General features: G+C 39.2%; 1 protein-coding gene and 1 long non-coding RNA gene across 2 annotated transcripts in view; one reads left to right on the forward strand and one right to left on the reverse strand.

Moving 5' to 3' along the window:
- The first annotated feature begins 84 nt into the window (after positions 1-84).
- LOC310650389 lies at positions 85-16,830 on the forward strand. The gene is made up of 3 exons (XR_014494362.1): positions 85-200; positions 15,955-16,028; positions 16,717-16,830. It is a non-coding gene; the product is annotated as an uncharacterized lncRNA (long non-coding RNA).
- TRPM4 (transient receptor potential cation channel subfamily M member 4) overlaps positions 2,209-17,374 on the reverse strand; it is a 50,861-nt gene continuing 35,695 nt past the window's right edge. Inside the window, exons 19-25 of the mRNA XM_083378037.1 lie at positions 16,772-16,946; positions 15,103-15,271; positions 14,142-14,323; positions 13,298-13,430; positions 10,973-11,045; positions 7,127-7,223; positions 2,209-4,571 (exon numbers count right to left, since the gene is read on the reverse strand). Coding sequence (XP_083234163.1) covers positions 4,567-4,571; positions 7,127-7,223; positions 10,973-11,045; positions 13,298-13,430; positions 14,142-14,323; positions 15,103-15,271; positions 16,772-16,946 — 834 coding nt within the window. The 3' untranslated portion in view covers positions 2,209-4,566. The remainder of the gene's footprint in view (positions 4,572-7,126; positions 7,224-10,972; positions 11,046-13,297; positions 13,431-14,141; positions 14,324-15,102; positions 15,272-16,771; positions 16,947-17,374) is intronic.

The following is a 17,374-nucleotide window of genomic DNA, read 5'->3' on the forward strand; positions in this document are numbered from 1 at the left end:
AGTATACGACTCTTTTCCTATCTCTACGGTAACCCGGTGCTTCGATTAGGCCCCCTTCCGGGGTACACGAGAAGAACTGGAAATGAGTTCCGGAAACTTTGGTTCCCTTTCAAGTTGTTCCCTGGGAGTGAAGGGGCTCCTATGACAAAAGAATATGTAATTTGCTAGAAATGGCCTGCGTCGTTCTGAAAGGATAACCGGTAAAATAGCCTGTATTCTTTTTTAAGCTTGATGCTGTTACAAACAAAAAGATGTTCAACATGGGAATGGGGAGTGGGGACAGGAGGGCTTAAATTTGTAAAGTGAGAATTAGCATGTATGATCATGTCACTCTTAACAATCTGAAATTTTAGTGTAACTGTATAGGATACTAACCGGGGAATTCTGGGAACTGAAGTCCACATTTTTAAAATTGTTGAGGGTGAGAAACACTGAGGTATGCCTTTCTTTCTGCCCTTTTTTTGGTGATCTGTGATTAGATTCCATGCTAAGGTCATTCTAAATCTGAAGCAATTTACTTTATGGAGGGAATTTCATGGGGATGATGGTCAGAAATTATTGTACAAAAAGATTTGAAGGTTTCTGGATTAAAAAAAAATGCTTAACTTTTTATGAAATGCATTTAATTATATTATAAAATATCACATGATTAATAGCACTAATTTCCTTCTGTTTATTACAGTTCCAGACATAAGCATTCTAACACTTTTATTATATACAGTGGGACAAAAAAGTATTTAGTCAGTCACCAATTGGGCAAGTTCTCCCACTTAAAAAGATGAGAGAAGACTGTAATTTTCATCATAGGTATTCCTCAACTATGAGAGACAAAATGGGGGGAAAGAATCCAGGAAATCACATTGTAGGATTTCTAATGAATTAATTCGTACATTCCTCGGTAAAATAAGTATTTGGTCACCTACAAACAAGCAAGATTTCTGGCTCTCACAGACTTGTAACTTCTTCTTTAAGAGGCTCCTCTGTCCTCCACTCGTTACCTGTATGAATGGCACCTGGTTATCAGTATAAAAGACACCAGTCCACAACCTCAGTCACACTCCAAACTCCTCTATGGCCAAGACCAAAGAGCTGTCGAAGGACACCAGAAACAAAATTGTAGACCTGCACCATGCTGGGAAGACTGAATTTGCAATAGGCAAGCAGCTGGGTGTGAAGAAATCAACTGTGGGAGCAATTATTAGAAAATGGAAGACATACAAGACCACTGATAATAATCTCCCTCGTTCTGGGGCTCCACGCAAGATCTCACCCCGTGGGGTCAAAATGATCACAAGAACGGTGATCCGTTCCCAGAACCACAAGGGGGGACCTAGTGAATGACCTGCAGAGAGCTGGGACCAAAGTAACAAAGGCTACCATCAGTAACACACTATGCCGCCAGGGACTCAAATCCTACAGTGCCAGACGTGTCCCCCTGCTTAAGCCAGTACATGTCCGGGCCCGTCTGAAGTTTGCTAGAGAGCATTTGGATGATCCAGAACAGGATTGGGAGAATGTCATATGGTCAGATGAAACCAAAGTAGAACTTTTTGGTAAAAACTCAACTCGTCGTGTTTGGAGGAGAAAGAATGCTGAGTTGCATCCAAAGAACACCATACCTACTGTGAAGCATGGGGGTGGAAACATCATGCTTTGGGGCTGTTTTTTTGCAAAGGGACCAGGATGACTGATCCGTGTAAAGGAAAGAATGAATGGGGCCATGTATTGTGAGATTTTGAGTGAAAACCTCCTTCCATCAGCAAGGGCATTGAAGATGAAACGTGGCTGGGTCTTTCAGCATGATAATGATCCCAAACACACCGCCCGGGCAACGAAGGAGTGGCTTCGTAAGAAGCATTTCAAGGTCCTGGAATGGCCTAGCCAGTCTCCAGATCTCAACCCCATAGAAAACCTTTGGAGGGAGTTGAAAGTCCGTGTTGCCCAGTGACAGCCCCAAAACATCACTGCTCTAGAGGAGATCTGCATGGAGGAATGGGCGAAAATACCAGCAACAGGGTGTGCAAACCTTGTGAAGACTTACAAAAAACGTTTGACCTCTGTCATTGCCAACAAAGGGTATATAACAAAGTATTGAGATGAACTTTTGTTATTGACCAAATATTTATTTTGCACCATAATTTGCAAATAAATTCGTTAGAAATCCTACAATGTGATTTCTTGGATTCTTTCCCCCCATTTTGTCTCTCATAGTTGAGGTATACCTATGATGAAAATTACAGGCCTCTCTCATCTTTTTAAGTGGGAGAACTTGCACAATTGGTGGCTGACTAAATACTTTTTTGTCCCACTGTACTTCTAGCAATGTCAGAAGAAATATTAATTTAGCCTTAAAATTGATTTGATATAAATGGCTTGACTTGTAAATACACTTTCAGTAACCATTTGGTTCACAAACCAGTTCAGTTTAAAAATCCTAAAAAGACTGAACTTAACATTGAAAACTCAATGCTATAATTATTCTCTTGAACAAATTTTATTTTCTAGCAATATAACATCATTCTGCAATTATCTGTAACTACTGTACTACTACTGTTACTATCTGTAACTGACCTTAACTACTGCTTTCTCCCCTTGCTAATCTCCAGAGTCCTGGGAAAACACCCATGATTAAAAACAAAGCTAAGAATCAATATTCTATTAAGAGAGCAGCAGGTTTTTTTTGACCTCAGGTCAGGGCATATCAAATATGATGGAGAGCTATGATCCTCTTTGATAGGACTGATTGCTGGATTTAAGAAACAAACTTTAAAACAGCTTTGGAAATGGGCAGGAAGTAGCAGAGTTCAAAATTATTGTCTTCATAAAGCTGCTCCTAATGTAGCCAGGAGGAAATATATGACCTGATACCATAAATATTGATTTCTCAATGAAATTAAACACATTTGAAACAATTTTAACTTGAGAATAGTGCAGGAGAAAGACTAAATGCCTGAATCTCAATAACCCTTTGCTCACTTAACTTTGCATAGCCATGGCTATTTTTAGTTTTCTGTCTGAGAGACATCTAATGTATGCTGTTATATGTTTTTTTTAATAAATAAAAAAGTAGAATTTGTCTTACTGACCAGACATCACCTATGTTAAAAGTACAAAGAGGGGAATTCAGATTAGATAGTGAGGATTGCTACCTTTTGTCTGTTTGCATATAAAGGATCTTTAATTATGTGCAGGTTGAAATAGATAACAATATTCTTTGTATTTCCCAGAACTGAGTAGGTTAATCAAAAATCTTGGGTGATCTTTTTTTTAAACCGTAGAATCCTAATCTTCCAGTAATATATACTTTTAAATTATAAACCAACCAGGTTTTCTTCTGAAGCAAGATACAAATGTAATTTACATGATTAAGAGTGTATCCTTTTGGCTTGCAAGTGTCAACCATGCTGTTGTCTGTGAATCCCAGCCTGTAGAACTGGTAGATTTATCATCAATTAGAAAAGTTCTAGTTTCTATGCATTGTTATATTAGAAAATGGTATCGCACATGACTTCACTCACTCACTGTTCTTGTACAGTAGCAAGTTCATGGCCCCTTGGCTGGTTGGAAGATAACTAGGAATGAGATGTCAAGCAAACATGCACTTGAAATTAATGTCAGCCTGGATTGCCCATGTGAAGACTTATGGAGCTAATTATTTTAAGGATACAGAAGCTGTTTTGTAATAAGTCATATCATTGCATTTTCTGTTTTCATTGATAATAGCTTTAGGGTTTTCAGGCAATAAGAAAACTGCTACATCAAGATTCTTTTGACAGGAATGCCATGGACTGGGCCTTCTGCATATGAGGCATGGGCTTTCGTTAATTCCCAATTATTCCTTTAAGGCATGGTATGTCCTACCATTCCCATTAATATTACACCAGGTGTATCCAGACTTCCCTCAAAAGCTCTGACCACCATACTGGAACTACAATTTCTCACTAAGTTACGTCAGGAATCATGGGAAAACCACAGTATAGCCAATAAAAAAGAACATTTTCCTAAACACCCCCCCAAAACTAGTGTCATTTGGTTTGCATCATATTATTTCTTGTTGAACTTTGAGGAGCTCAATATAATTGTGGCCCAGCCATCAAAAGATTGCCCATCTCAGTGGTTACACAAATATATATAGCTATATACCACTTATATACCATCCCATATAACAGCACTCTCTGAGTGGTTTACAACGCTCTGGGTCTTCCATTTTACTGACTGCAGACAAAATTAGCAGCTGATTCAGGTATCAATATAAATATAGGATAGGATGGCTATCTATTGTTTTTGCATGTCTGGCATATCAGTTTTTTTAATTGTCCACATTACTTTCATTCTCATTGAAATACTGTGAGGTAGATAATTCATATTTCCAATGAAGGGAACTAAAGTCAGACGTTAGGGTACTTGTAATTGAAATGAAACATGATCCTGCATTCTCTTAATTATTTCCTGCTGAAGCCTTATTTTAATTCTCTGAGGCATCAGGTGTTGAGACACTTTGGGGATTTTGTGAACAGCAGCAGCTGATACTTCTTCACTGTCTTTTTTCATGTGCCATGGAAAAGTTCAGTCTGTAAGAAGAGAGATCAACAAGATTCTGTTACATCCAAATAATCCATTAGGGGGCAGTGTATTCTCATTAGTCTAACCAAGTTGTAGGTGAGATTACCATTAGTTATACAGGTAAAAACTATAAATTTATACAGTTCATTTAATGACTCTTCAAAATTACAGTGGCACTGAAAAAAGGGACTTATGGCCATTTTTCACATAATCGTTGAAGCATCCCTATGGTCACATGATCAAAGTTGGGCGACTTGGCAACTGATTCATATTACAATGGTTGAAGTATCCCAGCATAATGTGATCATCTTTTGCGATCTTCTGACAAGCAAAGTCAACGAGGAAGCCAAATTCATACAGTTGCTTAGTTAACAGCTGTAATGATTCACTTAACAACTGTAGCAAAAAAGGTCATAAAATAGGGTAAACTCAATAACTGTCTCACTTAGCAACAGGAACTTTGAGCTCAATTGTGCTCATAAGTCATTCTGTTGGGGAGTGTTTTTCCCCAAAATAGAACACTACCTTCAACAGTGAGATTTTCCTCAGCAGAGGAATTTGATTTTTCTCTTCCACACTGGGCAACTAGCCTGATAGTTAGCAACCCTTTCCACCCCTCCAAGTGATCTACTTCAGACATGTGAAACACAAGGCCCGGGGGCTGGATACGGCCCGCAAAGTGGTTTCATGTGGCCCACGAAGCCATCCTGGAAACTGTGAGGGAACGGCCCCCACTGCCTTGGCTCTGGCCCAGAGACCCTCCTTCTGCCAGAGACCCTCAGATCTGTCCCACTCCTGCCCAGGCCCCATAGGCACCCTTGATGCGAACGATGTAGAGCTGGCCACGCCCACCCAGTAGGCCATACACACTCTAGCCACGCCCACCCAGTAGGCCATGCCCACCCAGGCCACACCCACCCAGCCCCTCGAGGGCAACCGCAATGCTGATGCGGCCCTCAATGAAATTGAGTTTGACACCCCTGATCTACTTGGTCTTTACCAAAAGAACTTGTGGAAGAAATAAAGAGGACTAAGGATCAAGAAGACGTGAGGTGCCATTGCACCTAATGATTGTTCCCTTCAGGAACTTCAGTAATCTAGCTTAATTGGTCACATTCTTCTAGTGGAACTCAGATTGTCCAGTGTTACTAGACAATCTAGTTAATCAAGAGGGCACGCCATCTACATCCACACAGCGGTTGCTGTGTTCCTTTTCACCACTACCTACATCCATCTTTGTTTTGCAAAGGCAAACAGATAAACCCCAGTGCAGATGCATTCAACTAAAAAAATGAGACACTTTTCTTAAACCTGTATTTCAGGCTCTACTGAACATAAAGCCAAGAATGTGAATTTTGATAGTATAGAAATAAATAACATCAATTGAATGTACAGTTAAAGCACTGTGTTTTTTTTAAAAGTATAATTGCTTTTTTAAAATGGTAACACTTTCTGGAGATGAAGAGCAGATAGAAGTAAAACTACTCTAAATCACTACTATGCACATCTAGAAATTTCAGAGCCACTCAGTTCTTCAGTGGGAATCCTATGACAGAGAAATGTTTATTCATGTTTCAAGGAATACCATGGCAGTATTAAGATAGATTCAATTGTTTTGGATTGCAATTATGTAGCACCCCAACCTTCAGATTATTTTTCCCCATTCTTCTCTTGCAAGAGCTGTGAAAAAAGACTACTTCAGATGGGGAATTCTAACTTATCTGTGTTCACAATGAGGCAGTGGGAAGATCTATAGTGGTTCTTTACCACTATCAGAATTCATAGAATTAATTCTGGTATAAAGAGCCCTCCAAAAAGCTATGTAGGAGGTGGCCCAAAAGAAGATGGAAATCATGTAGATCTATAGCTATTGTGACACACCTTTCCTAAGAAGGCCGATAATAAGAAAAGATAAAGGATGCAAATAAATATAATGACATCAAGTGAAGATATTGGAACAACATAGCCTAGCCAAACAAAAGAAAAAAGTTCCTGTTATTTTTTCCTATCTGTTTTGTTGGTCTGAGTATGATAGAGCTTTGGAATAAGATGGTTCCTTCAGCTTTGGATTTCACCACCCTTACCAATAAGGAAGCTTCCAGAGGAATGTATTTATTGAACTCAACATATTTTGCATCTCTTCAGAGGGCAGTGAAAACAAACCTCTGGGCTTCTAATTCTCTTGCAAAAGATTCTGTTGCATGGTAGCCTCATCAAATCTAGAGAGAGGCCTTGGAGCATTCTTCATTTTTTTGCCCTCTAGATGGAAATATGAAAAGGCACTAAGTATCCCCATCCCTATGAAGATGTTCAGTAATTTGCCAATTCTTCTGTAGTTCATTCCCCACAAGTTCATTCATGGCAAAATATGCACATAGATGATATTAACTCATAACTCTACTACACAAATAGTAGTAGAGTCATAAAGTTTGCATGTAGCACATGCAAACATGTACATTGAGAGATCTACATTGATAAATGCTATCTTGTACTCAGAATAATGCTCATCTATCCATTAAGTATACATATCCTTAAGAATTTCTGAATTTTCCTGTCTACTTACCTTTTTTCAGAATAGGAGGAACTTGTTTTCCTTTTGCTATGTCACTCTGGGCCAAGATATCTACTATCCAAGACAAGGCACTGGTACAATACTCCGTCTAATGGGAGTAAATACAAGAAACACGTTTGGAAAGTAGTGTTTTTGAAGGTTTATGGGAGTAGTTGTCATATTATGCCACATTGTGATTTCCTTGTTGTTGGCTTAGCATACCAGTGTGGCTTTTTTAAAAATACAGAATTGTTAAAATGAATTGTGATTTTCTTAGCTGTATTAATCAATTTAATAAAAATACCATTTTAGTCTTAGAAGAGAAATCTGTGGTTGGTGAACTGCAACACCCAACAGCTCTGGTTGGTATGGGTGCTGGAAAGGAAAAGTCAACATGTTGAAGGCCAAAGGTTCCCCGTCCTTGAATTTTCTAGAATAGAATAGAGTAGAGTAGAGTAGAGTTGGAAGGGACCTTGGAGGTCTTCTAGTCCAACCCCCTGTTCAAGTAAGAGAACCTATACCATTTCAGACAAATGACTGTCTAGCCTCTTCTTAAAAACCTCCAGTGATGGAATGCTCACAATTTCTGAAGGCAAGCTGTACCACTGGTTAATTGTCCTTACTGTTAGGAAATTTGTCCTTAATTCCAGGTTGCTTCTCTCTTTGTTTAGTTTCCAACCCTTGTTTGTTGTTCTGCCCTCTGGTGCTTTGTGGCAGCCCCTCAAATACTGGAACACTGCTATCATATCACCCCTATTTCTTCTTTTCTTTAGACTAGCCAAACCCAAGTCCTGCAGCCATTCTTCATATGTTTTAGTCTCCAGGCCTTTGATCTTTTTAGCTGTTCTTCTCTGAACTTTTTCCAAACTCTCAATATCTTTTTTTGTGATATGGTGACCAAAATTAGTTGCAGTATTCCAGGTGTGGTCTTACTAAGGTTTTATAAAGCGGTACTAATACTGTGCATGATCTTGATTCTATGCCTCTGTTTATACAACCCAGGATTGTATTAGCTTTTTTGGCTGTGCCTGCACACTGCTGGCTCATAGTCAAGTGATCGTCCACTAGGTCCCTGCCACAGTTGCTGTTTTTGAGCCAGGTCTCGCCTAATCTGTACTTACACCTTTGATTTTTTATGCTTAAATGTAAAACTTTGCTTTTATCCACATTAAAATTCATTTTGTTGGATAGGGCCCACTGTTCAAGTTTGTCAAAATCTTTTTGGATCCTGAACTTGTCTTCTGGGTGTTGGCTAATCCTGCCAGTTTAGTATCATCTGCATATTTGATGAGTTCCCCTTCTATTCTCTCATCTAAGTCATTTATGAAGATATTAAAGAGGACTGGGCCTAAGGGTCTTGTGGTATCCCACTGCTTACTTCTCTCCATGTGGATGTAGTACCACTGATGACTACTCGCTGGTGGTGATGTTGTCTATCCCACCTTTTTCTAGCTTACTAAGCAGCATGTTATGGTCTACTTTGTCAAATGCCTTACTGAAACCTAAGTATAGTATGTCCACAGCATTGGTCTGTAGTTTCCTGGTTTTTTTTTTTCCTTTCTTGAATATGGGAACCACATCAGCCCTTTTCCAATCCTCAGGTACTTCCCCAGTGCTCCAGGATTTTTGAAAGATATGGTGCAATGGTTCTGAGATAACATCTGCTAGCTCCTTCAGAACTCTGAGATGTAATCTATCGGGTCCTGGTGATTTATATTCATCAAGGTCGGATAGGTTTTTCTCTTACCATTTTCTTGCTTATTTTAATTTTTGTTTCTAGTTTGTCTTTTGCAGTAGTTTTTTTTGGTATTTTGAGCTATAATTTCTTTTTGTGTGAAAACTGAAGCAAAGAATGAGTTAAGCAGCTCTGCTTTCTCCCTGCTGCCTGTTACTTCCTTGTCATCTTCTCTGTTTAGTGGACCTACAGTTTCCTTGACTTTTTTCTTGTTTTTAATACATTGAAAGAAACTTTTTTTTTATTGTCCAAGCTTTTGTTTTCCATCTTTGCATGTTTTGGCTGTCTGCTGATAATCAGCCTGAGTTATGTGTCCTCTGTTTGTCAGAGAGATCTTTGTGCAGCCATGCTGGTTTCTTCTTGAATTTCTTGTTTTTCTCTTTCAGTAGTATTGTGCTGGTCTGGGCTTTTATGTATTTTTCAGAATTTCCCATGCTTCTTGAGTTGTTTTCCCCTTTAGGATTTTATTCCATGGAATCTTTCCTGGCTTCTCTCTGAGTTTGTTAAAATCAGCTCTTTTGAAGTTTAAGACACTAGTTGGATTATTTTCTATTTCTTGTGTTTGCATTATATTGAATTTCAGTATGACACGGTCACTTTCATCCAAGGTTCCAGCAACTTCAACTCCCTCTATCACTTCTTCTCTATTAGTAAGAATTAGGTCGAGTATAAGTTTACTTCTAGTTCCCTCCTCCACCTTTTGGATGACAAAGTTGTCGGCTAGGTTGGTTAAGAATCTATTTGATCTCCCACTCGGTGCAGAGTTTGTCTCACAGTTGATATCTGGATAGTTGAAGTCTCCCATTATTATGCTTCCTACATAAGTTTGTTAACTGGTTGGCAAAAAGTTCATCTATTTCTTCTGGCTGATTGGGTGTCCTGTAATGTACACCTATGGCTATGTCATCTTTTTTTCCTTTTATATTGACCCATTTCTGGAGGGATTTTATCTTTGATCACACGCATTTCTGTAGATAAGTAGTGCTGTCTTACATATAGTGCAACTCTCCCTCCTTTTTTTGTAGATCTGTTTCTTTTGAACAATTTGTATCCACCCATGAGTACATTCCAGTCATGGGTTTCTTCCCACCAGATTTCTGTAATGCCAACTATGTCATACCTGCACTCATGTACTATTGCTTCTAGTTCACTCTGTCTGTTCCCCAAGCTTTGACCATTTGTATAGAAGCATTTAAGACTTTTATGCTTGTCTGTGGGTATGTTTCCTTCATCTCCTGATTGTTGTTTGAGTTTTTCTTTTTTCTCATCACTCCTTACCACATTGTTTGATTTGTTTTCTTGGGATTTATGATTGGTTTTGTGTTCTAGAGATTCTAAAGATTGGTCACCCTTCCCCTTCCATTTTAGTTTAAAGCCCTATTGATGAGCTGGGCCAGCCTTTTTCTGAATACATTTTTCCCTGTTTTCGTGAGGTGCAGCCCATCCCTTGCCAAGAATCTTTCACGTAGGAAATGCAGTCCATGGTCCAGGAAACCAAAGTTTTCTTGGTGACACCACCCCTTTAACCAGTGGTTTATTTGTAGAATTCTTCCCCCCCCCACCCTCAATGTGTGTTGGCTTTTCATTGGGAGTTCTTATGAGAACACCACTTGTGCTCCTAGCTCCTTAACTTTATTGCCTAGTTGCTTATAGTCTCTCAATACTGTACTCTGGTTCTTTGTTGTGTCATTTGTCTCAATGTGAAGGAAGAGGAAAGGGTACTAATCTGTGGGCCTAATTATTGGTTAGGTTCTCAGCCACATCTTTGATTTTTGCTCCAAGGAGACAACATACCTCCCTAAATTCTGTGGCAGGCCTTTTTCATCTCTTGCTGCTACTTTTCACCTTAGCTGCTAATGCAAAACCTTAGCTGCTTGCTGCCCGGCTGCCGTGCTCTGTGCGGGCTGCACCTGGGGGCAACTGTCCTCTGGGGGACTGCTGGTGAGGAGGGGACTGTGTGGGGAGGCGGGGCTGGAGCAATGGTGTGTGTGCCCACAGAGAGCGCTCTGCATGCTGCCTCTGGCATGGGTGCCATAGGTTCGCCACCACTGTCCTATAAGTTCCCAAAAGATTCCATTTTCCTCCCATTTCCCATTTCAAAGGATTCGTTACTGTTCCCATACCTGCATCTCAAGGGTCTTCAGACGTCGCTCTGATTCTTTGATCTCAGAAAGCTGCTTTAAAACCTGATCGACTCTGCAGAGTTAGAGGTGTGAGGCAGTTAGGGAAAAAAAAAGGAAATATTCAGCCTTTTTCTTCCTCTATAGGGGAACTAAACAATCTTTTATCCTCTCTGATAGTCCCTTATATTTGATTCCAAAGCTCTCATTTTCCCCACATAAGGATGCTAGAAGTGTTTCAATAAACTTTGGAAAACCTGCTCTAATTCCATCTAGACAAAAATATTGCATTTTAGGAATTTGTAGACAGGCTTTTTTTTTTAAAAAAAGTATTTCTTTCTCCTGGAAGGAAGGGTGAACACTTTCCAAAGCATATCTCAGTATTGAGTATAGAAATTGGTTTATGCATGCATTAATGTCAACAGTTCATACTTAGAGCCATGGAAGTGAACAGGACAAACTAGTAATAACTAATATAAATCCCATGGCTTATAGTGGGCCTTCCTAAATATGGGAATTTCCATACCATATCAGTAACACAGACAAGGTGAAGAAAGTGTTCTTACTTAACAGGACAAAGCACCACCCAAAAAGTCTGCAAGGCTACAGCCCCCATTCCTCTGCAGGCGCACGCGCGCGCGCGCACACACACACACCGCAACTCTGCGATGATTCTGAATGCAGCTTAAGGCAGAGGTGCCCAACTTTTTTGGCACCAGGGACCGGTTTCATGAAAGACAATTTTTTTAGAAAAAATCCCATTTATATCCCGCCCTTCTCCGAAGACTCAGGGCGGCTTACAATTTTAAGCACAAACCAATGGACCTATGGGGCGGGGAGGAGGTTTCAGGATGATTCATTATATTTATTGCAAATTTTCTAAATAAAAAATATTTAGAAAATATTTCTGTTATTATTACATTGTATATTTCTATCATATACAATATATAATATTTCTATTATTATTACTTTGTATTAGATTAGACCGGTGATTTTCTGCTTCTGAGAAAGTGGGAAGGAAAGAGGCAGTCCTAAACTCACGACTTCCAGGAAAACAAGCCAGAGACCCTTTACACGTTGAGGAAGTGATGCAAAAAAAGGGGGGGCAGGGAGGGAGGCCACTGTGCAAGTGAGCAGCCTTGGCAAAGGTGCAGATGAGACAGGGATTCTCTTGGAGACACAGGGCTTAAGGAGAAATGTAGCTTCTCCCCTCCCTCTCCCCCCCATTGCAAGCCGGGTAGAAGCGTGCTTGGCTTGCAAACTTGAGAGCTGCACAAAGAAAGGAGTGCGAAAACACACACACAAACCACAAAAAGCAGGCAGGAATTTGCCAAAACATGAGCACCCCCACGAGGTTTTGGGGAAGCCCTGGTTGCAAGCTGGGCTGGTGCGCACCTGCCTTGCAAACTTGGCGCGAAAGGAGCACGAACTCAGCTGGGTGCCGAGAGGGAGAAAAGTGAGGAAGAGGAGGAGGAGGAAGAAAAGGTAGCAGGAGGGAGAGGAAACAGGAGGAGGAAGAGGAGGAAGGACGCTGAGCTCAGAAGTTTAAAGCCAGTTGCAAGCGGCAGCTACTGGAGAACCTTTGCACTGAGCAAGCAGGCTTCTGCCCTACCACTCTCTGGCCCCTGCCCAGACCCCTGCAGACTCGCTGCATGCCTCCAGCTGTGTGAACTGGTTCCTAACTGGCCGCAGACTGGTACCTGTCCGGAGACCGGTGGTTGGGGACCCCTGGCCTAAGGCCCCTTCCAGAAAAGTTGGACTGCATTTTACCACTAGTATTAATTTTAGGAATGGTTGATTACTAAATAGGGAAGATTTTCCAGATGTGGTACCATTAGAAACTTTTGTTCTCATTTCCCAAGCAATATCTTTGGAAGAAGCTACCCAAAATATCTGAAAGAAATCAGGTTTAGGAAATCTGTCTATAATGTGATTTTCTTCTGCACCAGCTAAAGATGGGTATGAAATGTGATCTCCTCAAATTTCAGGGCAAACTGATTTGATCTGAACATTCTGGTCAAACATAGTACGACTCTAAATGCACTTATTTTTTGGATTTTGCATTTCTTTGCATTGGATGAAATATTTGTGATTCAGTACATTTTAAAATTTACATTTTGAAATTAAATGATTAAATTGCACTTTTAAGAAAATCTTAAAATATCTATTTTAATGCAATTTTCACGCATTTTTTGAAAAATTCAGTATGAAAAAAAACATAATTAACAGAAAACTGATTCAAATTGGACTTAAACTGATCAGTCCTTCCCTAATCTCAATTTATGTCTTCTTCTTTTCTCTTTATTGTCTTCTATTCCCCAGTCTTACTTTTGGGAAGTTCTCCGGAGTCGCTCAGTGTTGGTGTCACGTTTCTGTCGTGCCTGGGTTACTAAGTAATTTTCTTTCTGTACCGATTCCCACGTCAGTAGTCGCCTGTTTTGGATCTCGGAGAGTTCTAGCACTATCCAAAATAGATTAATTTTTGGTTCATAAACTAATAATGATTCAGGAGTCAGTATTGTAAACAGCTACCTGCATGTCTATCCATTACTGGTGAAAAAAAGTGATTCCTCACCATTTGATGTGAAATACAAGTCACTGCCCTAATGTGTCAAGAGATCAGATAGTTATAAATTGGAAGTAGTTCTGAAATTCTTGAAACCATATCTCTCTCATTCCAGTAAACCTTATTAATGGTTCTCACAGAGGGAGAATCTTGCTTGGAAGAAGTGGAAAACTTGGGAAACAGCCAAAAGTTGGATAACACATTAGGTGCAGAATGAAGGAGATAATGATTGATAATGACATAGAGTTAGAATTAATCCTTTTTGACATTCACAAAGAGCTGATGTAGAACAGTGATTTCAGCATTATACTTGGAATGTGGAGGCCCAGTTCCCTCAACTAGAGAATTCACTACATAATGCTGAACTACCGGTAGTTACTTGCTCCTCCTCTGTAAATCTACCTTGTGGAGATGAACTTAGAAAAGGGTCATTTATGCCACCTTGAGCTTTCAGGTGAATGGCAAAATATAAAGACAACGAATGAATGAATGACCTTCAACATCCCTCCCATATCTGATGTTCCCTAGATTGGTTAACATTTCAAGAGTTCCAGCATTCCTAGGCAGGTTATCTCTATCTATCCCACAACTGTCTTTAGTACTCACAGAAGTCATGTCTCTTTGCCGATTGCACCTTGCAGATATGACGCTTGAAGAAAAGATGTAGGTGACTGATCAAGATGAAGGGTGGAGCTAATGCAGGCCGGCTATGATACTCCAAGATAAGGTTGTAACGCTGTGATTTCCAGTAGATATCACTGTTGCCTTGCACTTTGGAGAATGTGTAACTATTAACAGGGGAAATAATATGTTAGTCCCACCTTTCTCCAAATTGGGGGAGTCAACTTCAAACTGAATGGGTGATCCCTCAGCCAGCACACAATCATAGGCAACATAGGATGTTTTTCTGCATTTCCTGTTCTACAGGAAAATCTCTATTCCCAACTCTTTCGCTCCTCAAATAATGTGTATTTTCACTCTTGATTCTAAACTGAATGCTGACTCTTACCTTTTCCTAATGCTCAAAAAAGGAACCTTCATTTTAGCTCTGTTTTGTTTTACAATTGTTTATTTATCAGGACTGTAACTATCCCAAACATCTTGGAACTCAAAAAAAAAAGAACTGGGGACCATGCTATTTAATCAGCACAATTAAGGGTGAGCTAAAGAAAATGAGGGCGTTCAGCCCTCCTGCCCCATCAACCATGGGCTTTATATTTGCTTAGCAGCCAATATTTTTCAACTGCACAAAGCTGAAAAACAGCTTTCTCCTGAACTTGAACCATGGAAAAATTTGTAAAAACATTGTGAATGTATTTTCACAGATATATGACACTGCCAAATGTGAAGTATGAATCATATAGTTAGTTCAACTGAGCTTATTCTTCAGTTGAAAACTAAACTTGAACTGGCTAAGATAGATACAATCTAAATTTCTTTTGAAAAGTATAATGTCGCATTGAACTAGAATTTTATTCCAGATTCTTTAAAAAAAAATTATTGTGGAGCTTTTTTTATTTTTTAGATTTTTTTTATCCTTCCTTGCTGGAATTGGAGGTATTGATACCTGAACATTGCGATCAGCAAGTTGAGGAGCAGAATATTGGCTACCAACAGGAAGATCACAAGGAGAATGAGCACCAGCCAGTTAGCATAGGTATTGGTACAAGGGTTCGCGTCCTCCATCAAGATGGCTAAAGGGTCATAGGTGCAATTCGAGGCTATGATCTGGGCAGCTAGGGAAGAATACAAAAGAAAAAATGGGATGAAATTTATAGATTGTGGAAGAAACAGTGCATGGAAGTCTTGCATAGGATTGATTTAGCCCTAGGTCAGGGGTAGGCAACCTTGGCTGTTTTATGTCTCTTGGACTTCAACTCCCAGAATTCCTGAGCCAGCTGGTTGAGGAATTCTGGGAGTTGAAGTCCAAGAGTCATAAAACAGCCAAGGTTGCCTACCCCTGTCCTAGGTAGTTTAGTGTTTAATTAGATTTCTCCAGATTTGCTTTCTTTCAGTTCTTTGAGTTTACAGATTATTGGGTTTACAATTCTCATCAGTCCTTGGTCCTGGCTGTATTGGTTGGGACTGATGGGAGTTATAGCCCAGAAGTTTTGGAGTAGCTCAGGTTTTGAAAGGCTGTTCTGGAATAAAAAGTAAAACCCTAAAAATTATCTACTGGATCAGATTAGCCTGCTGAATGCAGAATACCATTCCTATCAGTGGCCATCCAAAACTTTACACAGGCTATACGTGTAAAGTACCTAATGAAGACCCCTTCATAAAAGTGATATTGTCTCTCCTTATTTGCCAACTAGCATTTGATATTTTGAAATATACTGCTAAGCTTGTATAAAAATATGAAGGCCTGGTGGGAAGAAAAAAAAATAAAAACTTTAAAAATATTTCCATTTATTTCCAGGTTTTTACAGCTCTAAGCTTGCAGAGACAGTAAAGTTGTCATGGCCAATAGCTCTTATCCAACATCATTTTAAGGTAATCTAATTGGTCAATGTTTTATAGTTAATGGATTTCTTATATTCATATCCTTATATGAACAACTATTTCTTTATTCCCTTTCATAAGCCTATTCTTAATTTTTGGTTATTTCCATGTTTTTTTTAATCAACACTTTCAATTGTCTTGCTTTTTATATTTTCCATTCTAGATTATCTCTGTCATATATTTAAAAATTAGTTTAATCACTATAGGTAACCAGATATTCCATATAAGTGAGGGAGCAGAAGAAAGATGAAAAACACTACCTTTTTCCTGCATTCAGCACAGCACAAAAACCAAAATAATTAATAATAATAATAATAATAATAATAATAATAATAATAATAATAATAATAAGTTGGAAGGGACCTTGGAGGTCATCTAGTCCAACCCCCTGCTCAGGCAGGAAACCCTATACCATTTCAGGCAAATGGCTGTCCAGTCTCTTCTTAAAAACCTCCATTGTTGGATTATTCACCACCTCTGGAGGCAGGTTGTTCCACTGGTTAATTGTTCTAACTGTCAGGAAGTTTCTCCTTAGTTCTAGGTTGCTTCTCTCCTAATTAAATGAGTCTTTGTAGATAAACAAAAAATAAACTACGGTAGTTGTTTAACAATCCTCAGCTGGTAATTGCCTATTTGATGCTTTATCCATAAGCCTGCACTACATTTTCTTGGGTTTCAGCAATCCAGAGTGGATGAGAATCAGAGAAGTCAGCAAGCACCCCCAAAATACACACCATCAATTTCAGTGAGTGGGATCTGTCCAAAAATTTGCAAATAAGGTCGGTAGAAAACACGTCGAAATATCCAAGGGATTCTTCGATCGTGGGGGAGAAGGAGACCCTCAGTCGTGACCCCATAGGCTACCAACCATACCCCAAGGAAGAAGAGAAAGAGAAATACATCCTTCATCTAGGAAGAGAAGAAGAAGAGAAAAAAGGAGAGAGACAACTCTAGGTTACTTGCAACCAGATAAAAGCAACAAGATAAAACATTAAAATAGCCATTTCCAGTCTTAGATAGTATCTCCAACTTGCAGCCCCACAAGATCGTAAACTTTTAACATTATTATGTGATTTCTTTTAGTCATAGTTACCATGTTATATTATTAATATTATTAAATTTATCTGCTGCCCTATCCTATCATGGGCTGCTCTAGGCAGATTACAATAATAAAAACACAAAGAAATAAAAAGGTTTAAAGAAAGCAAAAGTAAAATAATAATAAAAAATAAAATTTATATATTTTATATGCGGCCCAAGATGATTCCTCTTCACTCAGTGCAGCTCAGGCAAGCAAAAAGTTTGGACACGCCTGTGTTAAAACATGAAAATAATAA

The sequence above is a fragment of the Vipera ursinii genome, assembly GCF_947247035.1.
Source record: "Vipera ursinii genome assembly, chromosome: Z".
In the NCBI taxonomy this organism is placed as follows: Eukaryota; Metazoa; Chordata; class Lepidosauria; order Squamata; family Viperidae; genus Vipera; species Vipera ursinii.